This window comes from Ananas comosus, linkage group 21, assembly GCF_001540865.1.
Source record: "Ananas comosus cultivar F153 linkage group 21, ASM154086v1, whole genome shotgun sequence".
Lineage (NCBI taxonomy): Eukaryota > Viridiplantae > Streptophyta > Magnoliopsida > Poales > Bromeliaceae > Ananas > Ananas comosus.
The window spans coordinates 1,211,875-1,226,939 of record NC_033641.1 but is presented as its reverse complement, the minus strand read 5'-3'; the positions used below and the strand labels follow the sequence as shown (position 1 = coordinate 1,226,939).

Genomic DNA, 15,065 nt, shown 5'->3' with positions numbered 1-15,065 from the left:
AAATGATAATTAAGCGTAAGTTTTTTAAAATAGAGGGTGGTAAAGTAAAGACCACTAAACCAGAGGGAGGCGGAACGAAGTTTACCCATGAAGAAAAAGTTGAGGGACCTATTTCAAAAAATGTCCTACCATTTGAGGGACCTATTTCAAAAAATGCCCAACATTTTCTTTTATCTTTTTTAAATATAGGAGCCAATCCAACATAATCATTTTGTCACTCTCATCAAATTATTATGAAAAAAAAAACCACTATTGATTTTATTTTTGTAAATATATGTAGAGAACCCCTTCAATTATGATATTATTAAAAATAAACCCCTCAACTTCTTTTCTTATTTACACCTCGTAACTTTTAATTTTTGTTAATTCGAGTTTTTTTTTTTCTCAATTGAGTTACGAGTTGTTAAAATTTAATGACTTTGTTTGTCTATTAGTTATTGACAAGTAGTAAAATTTGCAGTTCGATCCGTTAAAAAAATTAAATTTAACGAAGTTATCATTGAACTTAACAAAAATTCTAATTTCATTAGTGGAAGTAATGCAAATAAAAAAAAAAATCATATATATGTATGTAAAGGGATTTTTTCAAAATGACATATAGTTGAGGGGGTTCTCGTATATTTTACTATTTTTAAATCTCTATGTTTTAACTACATTTGTAACACTATCTAATTTACAGCATCTGTAACACTTTTTAACAACATTTTCGTAATCTAATAAAATATTAGATGAAATAATAAAAGATTAGATAGTAGAACCATACCTTTTAAATTTTAAATTTTAAATTTTAAATTTATATGGCCATTTCAAAATCAAATTTCCTAAATTTTGGTACCAAATTTCAAAATGGGGTATTTTTCTACTTAGGGAGTATTTGGTTGCATGCAAAACTGTGAAAAATACCATTCTCTGGAAATAATTTTTGGTATTTTTTTTTTTTTACGCTTTATAGTGTTTGATTTGTAGAGAAAAAAAATTTTCATCAATATTTATTTGGTTGGAAGGAAAAAAAAAAATTATTCGTTTGGTTCAGTAAAAATAAATAAATTAAAAAAAATTTACACAGCTTGAGTTTTTATTTTCAGCTGAGAATCGACAAAAAACGAAAACACACTATGTTTTACAAATTTATAAAAATAATTTTTCATGAACACACAAGAAATTATTTTTCAAATTAAAAATTACTTTTTAGTATATTTTACGGTTAACGAAACACATCTTTTATCTCTTCGCATTTCCCCTCCTTTCACATAAAAAGAAGAAAAAACTTCAAATGTTATTTCCGTGGTCTCACACTTTCTTATTTTAGTACTCTATGGTTTAAAGTGTATCAATTTAGTGCCCTGTAGTTTTATTTTTATCTTTTTATTATTGATTCCACTAATTTTTTTTGTTAAATCAGTGACAAAGTTAAAACTAAAAGGTACTAAAGTGAATATTCGATAAATTCAGGTGAGGTATCTAAAGTCCTTTGTATATAATTTAACGAAATTATAAACGAGAAGCTGACGAAAAGATAAAAATAAAATCACAGGACACTAATTTGATACACTTTAAACCACAAAATATTAAAATGAGAAAGTGCGAAACCAGAGGATCGTATTTGAAGTCTACCCTAAAAACAAATATAAGTTTTTCATTGACTTTGTCTTCTTTTTTTAGGCTATAGAGAGAGAGAGAGAGAGAGAGAGAGAGAGAGGAGACTTCAACTTTTTATATTGGAAAGACAGAGGAAAAGGAGGGAGAGAGAGAGAGAGAGAGAGAGAGAGAGAGAGAGAGGAACAACTCTTTAATTCTTTTGAGAGGATCAATTTTTTTTTTTCCCCCTCTTGCTTTGAGGATAATTTTGGAGCAAGTTTATTATGGCTGTGAGTTTTGCTTTTCTTTTTTTTTTTATAAAATTATTTTGGCAATTTAGAGTGCTTTTTGATGTGGGATTCTAGTTAAGCTGAATTTTATTGTTTGGGTTTTTGGTGTTTGATGATTTTAATTTAATTTGTTGGAAATGAAGTTTGATGTGTTATTAATATAATTAGTGATTTATTCCTCTTTATTCCTGTTTATCTTTTTCTTTTTTTTTTAAGTCTTAAATTAGTGATTTTAATTCTCCTTTGTGTATGATGCTTTGTTACATCATNCGTAATAAAGTTTTGTATCATTTATATGATAATGAATATATCACTAGGATAAGTGAGAGAATATTGGATGTGGCCTACGTGATTTATTCAAGGTGCTATTAATATAATTAGTGATTTATTCCTCTTTATTCCTGTTTATCTTTTTCTTTTTTTTTTTAGTCTTAAATTAGTGATTTTAATTCTCCTTTGTGTATGATGCTTTGTTACATCATATTATGCTTATGTCCATGTTCCTTAGTGAGAAAATAAGATGTTAAATTTAGGATTTTTTTTAAATTTATATATTATTATATAAATATTTTTGTAGAGAGTAGTTTGTATTCTAATTTGGTAATTTTAACATTAATATTTGTACTCTTAATTCCAAAATCATGTCATAAAAAGACTTATTTTTTAAAATTTGATTTAGGTTCTAAAATATGAGAAATTTAGAGTAAAAAAGTGCAAAAGTTTCAAAATATAGATATTTTTCAATCTTATTTTGGCTCCTTTTATGGTTTTTTTAAATATTTTTTTTCTAATTAGTCCTGTAATCTTGTGTTTTTTTTTGAAAAAAAGAAAAATGTTTTTTTTTTTTTTTCACTTATGCAACTAAAAAGCATTTCTAAAGTGCTTATGAATGCATTGAAAAATCTATATCATCATGATGAATATAATGGCATTATTTGTAAGATCATATTTAGATTATTATTATTTTTTTGTCCTTTACTGTTTCCTTGAATCTTATTTGGGTCAGAAATTCATTAAGAGGCATTTTAAAAGATAATTGCAAATGAAAAAGAAATGTTAGTGGCCAATGATTTCATTGAGAACTTGAATTGATTTGTATTTGGCATAATCTAAATTCAAAGAATTGAATTTAAAGTTTACAAACTCAATTTATGTAATGACAAAAGAGCAACTGAGAAATTTGTGCATGCATTTTATAAGGTTTTTGAGTTGGAATCATGAAACAGATACTGTACTGAAACAAGTGTAGGGATCTGTTTTTATGAACTGCTTTTGTTGCAGGTTTCATAGCTGTTATAAAATTTCTCCAAAGTAGTGTGACTGACTGCTATGTTTAACTTTCATTTGAGCAGCAGACTTACATCCCTCCATTTCCGAACTTGAGAAACGGCGACGATGTCAACTACACCGAATGCTTCGACATTGCTCGAGAGGAACGAATCGCCGGCATGACGGTTGACCCGAATGACTCGAATCAGAACCCGAAAACCAATCCACCACCACCACCACCACCGGCGAAAACCAAGAGCGAGGGGCACCGACCCGTTAAAGCTTCGACCCGACCCGATCCTCAACATTACAAGGACAAAGTGGATGATGGCTCTTCGCGCCAGAAGTCGAGTAAAGCTGGTAGTAGAGGAGGGCCATCCCCACTCCACCCAGCTCACGAATCGAAACCGTCGAGGAAAGACGGAGCGAATCCTCCCGCGGAGAGATATCCGACACATAATTCTCATCATCAGCAACACAAGGATCAAAGGGATGATGGTTCTTCCCATCGAAGGCCGAGCAAAGCAAGTAGCAGAGGACCATCTCCACTACACCCAGCTCATGAGTCGAAATCTCTGAGGAGCGACAGACCGAATCCTTTCGCAGAGAGAGTTCCGTCCGATGGGCGCGGTTCCCATACTCCGGGAAGAAGTCGGAGAAAACATGCAGGAGGCCAAGGCTATGAACCTGTAAAATTGTCTTACTCGTTTTCACCTTATGTTTCCTCGAGAAATACATAGCTAGAAAGTTGTTAGTGTCTGTTTGGTCTGGCTTTTGGAACTGCTTCTCTACTGTATAAAGTAGAGCTATGGTAAACTAAATGTTTTCACAATTCGTCGAGTAGAAGCCAAAATGAGCTTTTGGGTCCCAAAAGCCAAGACGCTGATTTGAGACTTTTGCTTCAACTGCAGTGAGAAGTTATTGAGGAGATTCTAGTAAACATTTTCTTTGTGCTCCTTGAATAGATCTAGTCATACGACACTTCTGTAGAACTTCCAACCGGGCGAAACAAGCCCTAACTATTGTTCTTCGCAAATTTAATGAGTCCAATGTCGGTTTTCTTTGCAGCAGAAGGAAGACCATTATGCGATCCCACCGCTCACTAATTTCGATGAAAATAACGCGGTAAATATTACCGACGTCTTCAAGAAAGCGAAGGAGGATCTATCATCTGCATCACCTAATGTTCATGCCCAGCCAACTTATCCAACTTATCAAACTACCAAGCACGAAAAGAGTTCCCAGAAGGTAAATTAAGTTCCTATGCCTATATATTTTCCTCCCATTAAGATCTTAGCCAATGCAGATCTTAAAGCAGATCTAATGGCTAAGAACTTATGAGCACCACACCTATCATACCAATAAGAGTATAGTAGCTGCACACTCTCTCTCTCTCTCTCTCTCTATATATATAATCTCACTTTTGATTCTCTAATCTTTTTTTGTCAATGCATACTAGAGTTGAGAACTCCTGATGAAGAAACACTATGACTCCATGAATGTCCAATTAAATCCTTATATGTTTTCATACTGTTAATCTTCATAATATGTTCCTAAACCTGTCGGATTTCGTCGCAAAGGATATTCTCATCTGCATCAAATCCATCACTTTTGATCAGTCACATTACGACGAGTCAGATAATTTTTTGTCAAAAAGATCAATTCTAAGTGGATGCCTAGTGCTATAAACTTGGGTCTAAACAATTTTTTCTGTTTTCGCAGAGTTGCTCGTGCTGCGCCGTGATGTGATTGGAAAATTATATGAAGATTGAAGAACCTGTATATATTTTTATATACATTCCCAGAAAAGCCTCTACTCTTGTGGAGATTTAAATTTCATTTATCAAAGCATTTTTCTTCTGTTTCCATGTGCCTTGTTCTTTTGTTCTTGTAATTGACTATTGAGTGTTTTATAAGCAAATGAATTGGCTTTTGCAGCTTTTCAATTTCATTTATTTGATTACAAAAGAGAGGAGGACATCCAAAAAAAAGAAAAAAAGAAAAAAAAAAAAAGGGGCTATCTTAATCTTCTGACAAAACATTTGTTATGCAGTTTTTTCTCATGTCAGTGATATTTCAATTCATTTCAGTACAGTTTTATATCTAAATTCAACAATTATTCCGAGTTTTTGTACCGATTTGAGACATCGGTAAAGTGAAGGATTGAAATTGATGCAATTATTTATGCAATTAGCCAATTTAGTGTTATTCATAGAGAAGAGAAATACATGGTAATTTAGTTTTGCACTTTTATTTAATGTAGTAAAATATAAAGTTTCAAATTCTATAAAACCAACATCAATCCAACATTATATTACCTAAAAGCACCCATTGCAGCTTCCACAAAAAGTAATTAAATATAAATAACACTGTGAAGTAGTTCTACAACATTCATACATATTTAACTCATGTTCAAAGATTACAAGAGAGAAAAGGCTCAACAATAGCTGAGAGTTGTAAATAATCACTATATTGGTAATGTAAATCGATTGAGATTAAGTAAATTGATAGACGAAATAGACAAAGAAAAAAAGAAGAAACTACCTCAGTTTCCTTATCGGCAATGCGCGACCGAAGACCTTTTCGACCTCATTTGCTTCCATCTTCATCTCATTCAGAAGGTCCATCTCTTCTTTGCCCAACCCCTTGAAGAAATTCTCCGCGTCTCTTATCACTTCCATGAACCCTTTTGCGAGCTTCTGAAACAACGTAAGTTCGGTTCTCCCCAGCTGCTCGACCTCTCCTTCTATCTCTTCTACTTCTCGGATAATGGTTTTCTCGCCTTCTTCTACCGTCTTCTCTATTCTCTCCACTAGGGGAGGTTCGGGCCCGCATGTGTTGTCTGTTCTGATGAACTTACTAAAGTCGCGACTGACACTTTTTGTGGCTTTTTCTAGCTCAGGGATTATTGTTTCTGGTAAAGAAGCACTTCTAGTATACACTACTGCGCCACCGTATCCATCCCATGCATCGTTTCTACCGCGGTAGTATACGAAAATATAGTCATCTGGTTTGTTTTCGACCTTGGAGGATATAATATACCTGCAGAGTTAAGAGAAAATAGACTTTAAAGAAGCATGGGCTAGAATAGTTCCCGAAATGCTACAATACTCGCAGTTAGTATCGAAACTTATTTCATTTAGCCTTATTTAGATGCATGAACATCTTACCGAGAATATCTTTTTGATTTACTCAACAAGCTTACAACATTTGGTAAATAAAAAATATGATTATATAGCTAGACTGGAATATCAAATTCAATCTTTAAATCATTTTTTTTAAGAATAAAATAAATTACATCAAAGGTGAAATATACTGTCCTACTAAATAAAGGATGCCAATACCTTTTAGGGAGAAAAAAAGAAAAAAAATCAAACTCCTGGCTTCCAATCGCACAAGAAAATCTCCATATCGTATAAGTTATCATTGGATAACCCTGACCCTGACCCATTTTACTTTCTAATTTTCACAATGCCACATGCCCCTGACACATGATCGATTTCTTACACAATGATCAGTTTAGTACTACCAAATGACCCTCTTAACCTACATGCTAGGTGCTTGAGACTCGTGTTGCTGTTATAATGGTTATTTTGAAGGGAAAAGGATTATGCGGAAAGCATGTTGCGCAACACACATTAGGTTTCTTTGGATAACAAAATGGGGTCAGAAATGCATAGCAAAATCTAAGAAAATTCATCGACTGGAAACTTTTAAACCTAAAAGTGCAGGACTAAGCTGCAAAATCATCAGTACATTATATCCATTAAAAAAGTGAGAGAATTTCTCTGTTTTCAAGTTGAGATGAATTTTACTTCCTTTCATTGATGTAAAAAAGTGTACCAGTCATCTTGGTAATGGAGGTACTCATTGTCGTGATTGTAAAGTATCCCGGGCTGTTGAGGATCTTGAACGAATCTCTGTACCGCCGATCGAGTAATGAAACCATTATCCAGAGTCTTTACCCTCCAAGATATATTTCCGACAAGTTTGCCCGATTCCACGTGAAACTCATGTAATTGGCAATCGAATGTGTCGAATGTAGGGTTCAGTCCACTTGTGATAAACCATTTTCCGTTGAAGTCTGAGATATTGAAGCTCTTAACAAGAGCAGACGGATCAGGTACGGGAAATTCACCGACATCAGACTTCGTAGGAACACATTTCTTGCGTGAGACTGCACACTCATTGAACTCGTCGACGACACTGTTCTCAAATAGATCTCCACATTTAATCTGCATAATAAGAAAAGCAGTTTTAAGTTTAGTGGTACAACTAAATAGGGCCTTTTTCTTTCTCTCCGACAGCTTTTGTGTACAATAGAAGCGGAAACTTCCCCAGAAGCTCATTTCAGCTTCAAGCCACAACAAAAGCACTAGAACTTTTGTTTATCAAACGTGTGGGTAGTGCTTCTTGGAGTAGAGAAGCTGGTACAAAAGCTACAGCAAAACAGGCACTTAAGTTACAAATGGACATGACAAAAAACTGAAAGCAACCTGGCATTCAGTCTCGTCAGGACGATCGTTACAAGTTTGTAAACATGCTATGTTTGCTGCGCATGATGGGTTAGCAATGCACTTGGCCAGCTCCACCCTGAAATGGAGAGAAAGAAGACATAAATTTTATAAATACATAATACACAAATTTATATTTGAATATGTTAATCGAAATTTCTTCACACGGCACAATAAATGTCGATTGGCATAGATCGGCGCGCCTAGCATATATTCTGTTACTATTGGAATCAATTGCCTTATTCTCCTTAAACATAGATTGGTATTTTTTCTCAATTTTGATACAAAAATTCTCAGTACTATCAGTCGCAGTTTTAAGACCACAGTTATTTTTTAAAGTGAATAAGAGCGACGTAATTTCACGTCATTAAGCTAGGAAAGTGTTGCGACAGTTACTGCTAAATTGTCATATTATGAAAATACAACAAGAGGACCTTATGACCCAATTATTTGATTTATATAGCAAAACCACTATCGGTGTTTGAAAAATAAAATGATTACCGCACTCATAAGGCAATTAAAGCACAGATCCTGACATACGCGACGCGATTAAAAAACAAATTCTCGAACATCAGTTTTCAGAAAACTTATCATTTCATACATACGACAGGGAAAAGAGGCAAAATATCTTCTGCAAATCTGTTACCTGCATTCCTTCAACAGGCAAGTGCATGTCTTGAGCGCGTCAGCTGCATCGGCCGTTGGAATAACTATAAAGCTGCTTGCTATTATTCCAGTTAAGGTGATGAGATGCAACCGCCACCAATGCTTAATAGGATTTGAAGGAACTGATATCGAAAATGCTGCTACATCGGCCCTAACCTGAAAATCAAATCTTTCACATGATTATACAAATATGGAATAAAAAAGGTAAAATGCAACAACAACAGGCCATTTTGAAGTGGGCTCTTTGACTCTTTTGTTTCCAAATCAGCACACCCTCAACTTTTGTTTTATAAATTGGGGATTTTATTGAATACATAGTGAATTCCATTAAATTTAACACCTTTAATCATTTTTCAGCAAATGAAATTTATAGCTCATAGTGCCAAATTTACCAAAGCCCTCAATCTAACAAACTGAACTGAGATTTTTTTTTTTTTTTTTTTTTTTAAGTGAGGGCCCTATTATAACATGGCCATAATCGACGATGGTGTGGTACAATTTTCACTAAATTGCACAAAATACCTTAAGAATAATTAATACTCACATCAGGCCTGATTACAGCAGCAGTACCAGCTTCACCAGAAACAAGATTAGATCCCCTGCACTCCAGCCGACAATAATGTATACGAGAATTCGCCCATGAACTAGATCTTGATAATCCCCTGCCCAATTTCACCTTATCGCGGCTTCTGTAATTCTTAGCGGTGCCTCCGAGTATCCTTCCACTGCTTGTAGAAAAGAATTTCCGGCACGGAATAGAGCTTTCATCCAGAGAGAAACAGTTTGTGCAGAAACTAAATGTCATGTCTTGATGAGTGGAAGTGACAATGCAACCTAGAAAAGATTTAAGGGGGCAAAATAAGTAAATGTTATTTACAAATAGAGCCCTGCAAAAATTATCTACTTATGTGTAAACCTGTGAAATCTGAAAATTTTCATATATGCGACACGTCCTTGAAAAGCTTCATTTTCTTAAATAAGTGAGAATTTTCCCCATGAATTCGAGGACGCCTCGACTTAAGATACAGGTTTGAGTATGTGTAGAAAGACAATATGCAGATAAGGACTTCTCTTCTCATCAGATCCTAGATGGAAATAACATCAACACATTTTGGAATTCTAAGGCATTTGCGTAGCGTCAACTTCACAATAAGCTGTTATATTCCTAGATTCGCAATAAGCAAAGCTCAGCATATACTGAATAACTAGTGCACAATGGTTTCAGTTATACCATTTATCTACCACAGTTAAAAATCTAACCGCCCTGCGACAATAGCGAGAGGTTTCTGGCAATGGTGGTACACACAATCCCCACTTTACAGTTGAGTGGGAAAAGTTAAACCCCTCATAGCAAGCTTATTATCGAGGAATTTCGATGTCCCGATGGCTAAGCCTTTATGCCAAGTAATTATAAGTAACCGCTAGCGATACCTGTTAGGAATATTACTGAGCAGTTTCCTGTCAGATCGGTCTTTTAAATAACATGTTATCTGAGCCAGTCATGAGTCCCTCCAGTTTCACGAGGTCCAAGGTTCAATTACTATCCACAATGTAGTGACACAAGTTCCATTCCGTCGCTTCCTCTATCACCTCTCCTATTAGAGCAGGTGACATGCATTTCCTATTAGGCTTGCTACCAGGAGCAGAGTAAAACTCCTATTAGAGATATTTTCTTATATCCGACTTATCGCGACGGTAAAAATACTTCTAGAGGGATGAACACAATTGAAATAGAAAGTAAAGTTCAGTGCATTAGCCGTAACAAAGTTCGGCGCACCAATATGACATTTTGCAGCAAGTTTAGCAACCAGTGATGTAAATCACACAAAATGCGGATTCCTGAGGGCTTAAATCAACTCCCAAGTGGACTTTCTCATTCTCCTCACATAATACCTACCGTTTTGCTAAAACTCCTAAAACACCTAACACAAATACTTTTAGTTTGCCGTAGTCGCATTTGCATGCTACTATTGCATTTCAACCTACGTCCAAATTGAATATAGTTGAAAAATGCAGCACCTCACCTGGAGTGAATAATTCATTAATTATACACTAAAGGGTAAACAAAAGATAAAAGTCTTGTTCGCCATCGTTGTCTTTTTTTAAAATTTTTTTACATAAATAATGTAAGAAGATATGGCGCATTGCTTGCAATCCTTACATCCAAAGTATTAGTTTGGCAACAAAAAACAAAGACTCAAATACAACCCTTTTTCGCTTCCGTTTTTTTTTTCCTTTTTTAACAATGATAACAAGAGAAAAAAGTCCTCCTGCTGATATTCCAAATTACGCACTCACACACGCGCGCGCGCACACACACACATATATATATAGAGAGAGAGAGAGCTACGTGCAGAGGCCTACGTGTTTTTATTTTCAATAATGGGATATCCAATTCGACGATCGGCTTTGTTCGACACAATCTACGCTATTAGAAATATCAAAAAATCAAATTTCATAATTTTTTGACATAATTTGCGTAATGAAAGAATAGCCTTAAAATGAACAGCTGAAAATAAAAATATCACAAAAACAATGATAAAAAATTTAACTTTCAAATCAGAAGTATTGATTTTACTCTTGATGGTAAGTAGAATTTTCTATTAAAATTTCGCCTAATTTGAATTATTCTATACCATTGAACTTATAAACGTATTACATCGAACATTAAAATAGTCATATTTGAAAGCTTTTGATCACTTTTATTAATGATGTCGAGAAATTATAAAATTTCTAATAAAGTAAATCGTATCTAATGGAGTCAATTGTCAAATTAGATCTCTCATCATCGAAAATAACTTGAACACATGAAGTTCTCCGTGCGTTCGAAAGCGCAGAAAACATACTCTCTCTCTCTATATATAATATATAATATATAATTAATATTAAAAAAATGGAAAATACAGCAACAATACGTAACTACGTAGCGCCAAAGAATACTAAATTTTCCGAGGAACCAAAAAGAGAAAAAGAAAAATGTATGACACAAATTTACGTACCTGGATGAAGGAGACGAAGGGGACGAGGGCATGGTGGGAGAGAGAGAGACGGATAGATAGATAGATAGAGAGAGAGATAGAGAGAGAGAGAGCCGTTGATTAGGGTTAAGAAATGGTGGGAACGAGACTCGGATAAGGAGAGCGTGTGGAGAGGGCGATGGGAACGTAGCCCACCAGTGAGGAAACTGTACCTGGACCAGGTCCACCACGTCAGCGGTGGTGGACCGCCTATAAAGGTTTAGTACGATGTAGCGGTGTAATGTTTGCCTGGCACTTGAATTTTTTTACTTTTTAAAAAAATTTTAAATAATTTTTAAATATTTATTTTTTTAAAATATATTTAAAAAAGAGTTTTTTTTAGAAAAACCTCTTCTTTTCCTCACCGTTAGGAGTTGGGGAGCCAGGTTGGGTCCCAAGTCCTAAGGTCCGTAGGAGTTTGGGCTGTGCTCGCCCAGTCAGCCCGTGCTGGCCCGCGGCCCTAACTGCGGGCATGGCCCAAGCCCATAACAGGCCGTGTCGTGTCGGGCCGGCCGACGATTGAGTTAGAGGGGCCCACCACGATCCGTGATGTCGGATAGGGTCCATCATCTTTTTCGGGGTGGGTGTGGACAGAGAGGTGGGCGAGGGCGAGGGTGAGGAGGCGGCCGAGGGCGTGTGTACGCGCATGAATAGAGAGGTGGGCGACGGCGAGGCGGCGCGGCCAAGGATGAGGAAGGATGAGAGTTTCAGGGATATTTTGGATGTAAAAATAGGATATAAATGAAACCTAATGGAATACTGACGACAGGGCCAAAGTGAACATTTTTTATTTTTTTAAGAGAGCAAAATGTAGATTTTTGAATGATATTGGGTAAATAAAAAAGTAGGTATTAACGGGTTTTTTTTTTTTGTAATTTAGCCAATAAAATATATAATAGATCATATATATATATATAAAAGCACTAAGCCATTGGTGCTTTTAGGTTTCTAGCCCTTGAATCTACTGTTATTAGCCTTTGGATCAAACACTATTCCATCTACTACCGCCTACTATTATCATCATAATCCTACATCACTCCATCTAAGGACTACAAATCCAAAAGCACCAACCCTTTGGTGCTTTTGGGAGTATTTTAGCTCAATTCTATATAGAGAGAGAGATGTGAGCTGAAATACTATTAATAGTGTTTGAACTTTTTTGCTATTGACAAAAATTCGATAGCAAAATAGTCTTAATATTATTAATAGTATTCCAGCTCAATTATATATATATATATATATATATATATATATACGAGTGAAGCTAAATACCCTCGACTAGAAACCAGGTGCGTTTACTATCGAGTTGTTTTCGAGATAGATCGCTTCCAAATTGACGAATCGGTGACCGTAAATATATCTAATCATTTAAAACTACCTAGAAACAAATTTCAAACGAAGGACTTGCGATATTGTCTCTTATCCATCTAGTGAACAAAAAACATGAAGGCTAAACGAAATATTCTTTAAAAATATGATAGGATCCTTGCAATCAAGACAAAGTATAGATCTGTTTTTAAATAGTTTAAGCGAATTTCTTAACAAAAATTCAAATTGATTTGGATTTCTTTACAACCGTTCAAAGCGAGAAAGCGTTCCTTAGTCTACGCACCATTATTCATCAAATTTTTTAATGCTGCCTTGTTAATCATTAGCAAATAGATCAAAAGATTTGAATTGATTTCTAAACACTTGCAAGTGATAGATCATTTTCAATACGGAGCCGATCGTCAATGTTGAAGCTCTATATCGATAAAAACTCGATAGTAAAACGCCGCCGTTACTATCGAGAGATTCTAGCTCAACCTATAATTAAATATATATGCAATAATTAATAATAGGTATATTATATAGTTTAGGTGAACATCATAGCACGGAGGCTCTCCGGTGCTACCTATCAGCGGTTGTCTCATTTTCATATATATGCGTTTCCAATCGACGATCGCTCCATTAGACTTGACTACACTATGAAAATATTGGAACTAAATTATAATTTTCCGACATCATTTGCTCATAGTGACAAAGGTCCTCAAATGACAATTTATGGTAGATGAACGCGTTTGAATTTAACGTTAAAACAATCAAAATCTGATAATAAATTTTAAAGAAAATTCTTGTTCGACTATTTAGAGAAGATGCTCATAACTTGATTTTAAATGTAACATTTTCATCATTTTTTATGATGTTTATTTCAGTTTCCGTCATTTTTAGATTACTCTTTGATCTAGGTAAAATGATGTCAGAAAATAATAAACATTTAGTTTCCAAATACTTTTTATAGTGTAGATCAAATCTAACGGAGCCGACGTGATTGAAGCCGCATAATAAAAAAAAACTGGTAGACAGACCCTCCGTGCTACGAATAGATATCACAGAGCACTCTATATATATATAATATATATATATATATATATATATAGGATAATATATAATAATATTACAGAAGTTTATAGAAGTGATTTTGAGTCCAATAGTTATCAATAAGATTCTTCATTTTAACACTTGCATTGATAGTAAGGGCTGTTTGGTTCTCTATAAAATCGCGGGAACAAACATTTTAATTAAAAGTTATGATTTCGAGCGTCTGTTTCCGTAAAAATTTTTTTTCGAAAAAACTTTTTTATTTATAAATCTGAGGAAAGACAGAGATTTTTTGTTTCTCTGCCTCGATAACGAGCAGGAAACAAAAACATTTTCCGCCGCGCTGGGCAGAGTGTGAACCTGCGTGGTCCGCATGCGGACGCCCACTCGTGGACCCGCGAGAGAAGATCCACTGGGTGGGACCTCCTCTCTCCCCACTTTTTTTTATATATATACAGTTGACGTACGGCAAAGGTGCACGTAACAATTATATTATAAATATACTTTCAAAACCAAATATAAATGTGTACAATTAATAATCCATAATTTTATATAATAAACTATATTTATATAATTAATAATATTATATTTATTAGAAATAATTCACACCATATCCACGCTCTTTTTTTTTATTATATACGAACATATTTCATATACTTTTTGATTTTTGATGAATAAATTAAAATAGTGTTTTTAAACTAAAAGCATCAAAAATTAATTTATATTTATTTTCAAATTTAAACATTTAAGATTGATTCCAACTGTAAAAAAAAATTAATTGTTATTAAATTTGATATCAAATAAATTAAATTTATAATTAACTCAATTTTAATGTAAAATAGCATAAATTTGAATGCTATTATTTTTAAGCAAATTGATCAAAACAGTTTGTTTTTATTGACAGGTATTTTTTAACAAATTGATTCATAATCGTTCATAAGAAATTTCTAGATGATAAAATGCTATGTTTTTTAATAAAATAGATCAGAACTGTTCTTATTTGAAGATTTTTTTTTAACAAATTGATCCATTAGCATTTTTAGAGAAAAATTTTCTTATAAGTAAGATTTAATAGATTATCATACCGTTCTTATTGATTTGAGATCTATTTTTTAACAAATAATCAAACCATTCGTAGAAAATATTATTTTATATTTAAATAATTAACATAACCGTTTTTTTTAATTTGTAGATATTTTATAAAAATTAAATCATAATCCATTCATAGGTAATATTATTTATATCCTTTTTGGATTCCGTTCTGTCATTTGGTCGGATATTTTATTTTAAATAATATATATATATATATATAATACTATCATTATATAATATATATATTACATATATATATATAATAATATATATATTAT

General features: G+C 33.8%; 2 protein-coding genes across 3 annotated transcripts; one reads left to right on the top strand and one right to left on the bottom strand.

The window, feature by feature from the left end:
- Nucleotides 1,705–5,088, top strand: LOC109726741. The gene is made up of 4 exons (XM_020256528.1): nt 1,705–1,868; nt 3,221–3,826; nt 4,206–4,385; nt 4,860–5,088. Exons 1-4 carry the CDS (start codon nt 1,863–1,865, stop codon nt 4,884–4,886), a joined length of 819 nt encoding a protein of 272 aa, XP_020112117.1. The 5' UTR covers nt 1,705–1,862; the 3' UTR covers nt 4,887–5,088.
- LOC109726466 (violaxanthin de-epoxidase, chloroplastic) lies at nt 5,476–11,472 on the bottom strand. Of its 2 annotated transcripts, none has more exons than XM_020256054.1 (6): nt 11,317–11,472; nt 8,862–9,151; nt 8,298–8,473; nt 7,634–7,730; nt 6,981–7,372; nt 5,476–6,179 (listed from the first exon to the last, which is right to left on the bottom strand). In XM_020256054.1, the coding sequence occupies exons 2-6, from the start codon at nt 9,120–9,122 to the stop codon at nt 5,678–5,680; spliced, it is 1,428 nt and encodes a 475-aa protein (XP_020111643.1). In that variant the 5' UTR covers nt 9,123–9,151; nt 11,317–11,472; the 3' UTR covers nt 5,476–5,677. The 2 variants fall into 2 exon arrangements, with proteins under 2 accessions (XP_020111643.1, XP_020111644.1); XM_020256055.1 differs by lacking the exon at nt 11,317–11,472 and adding an exon at nt 9,749–9,912.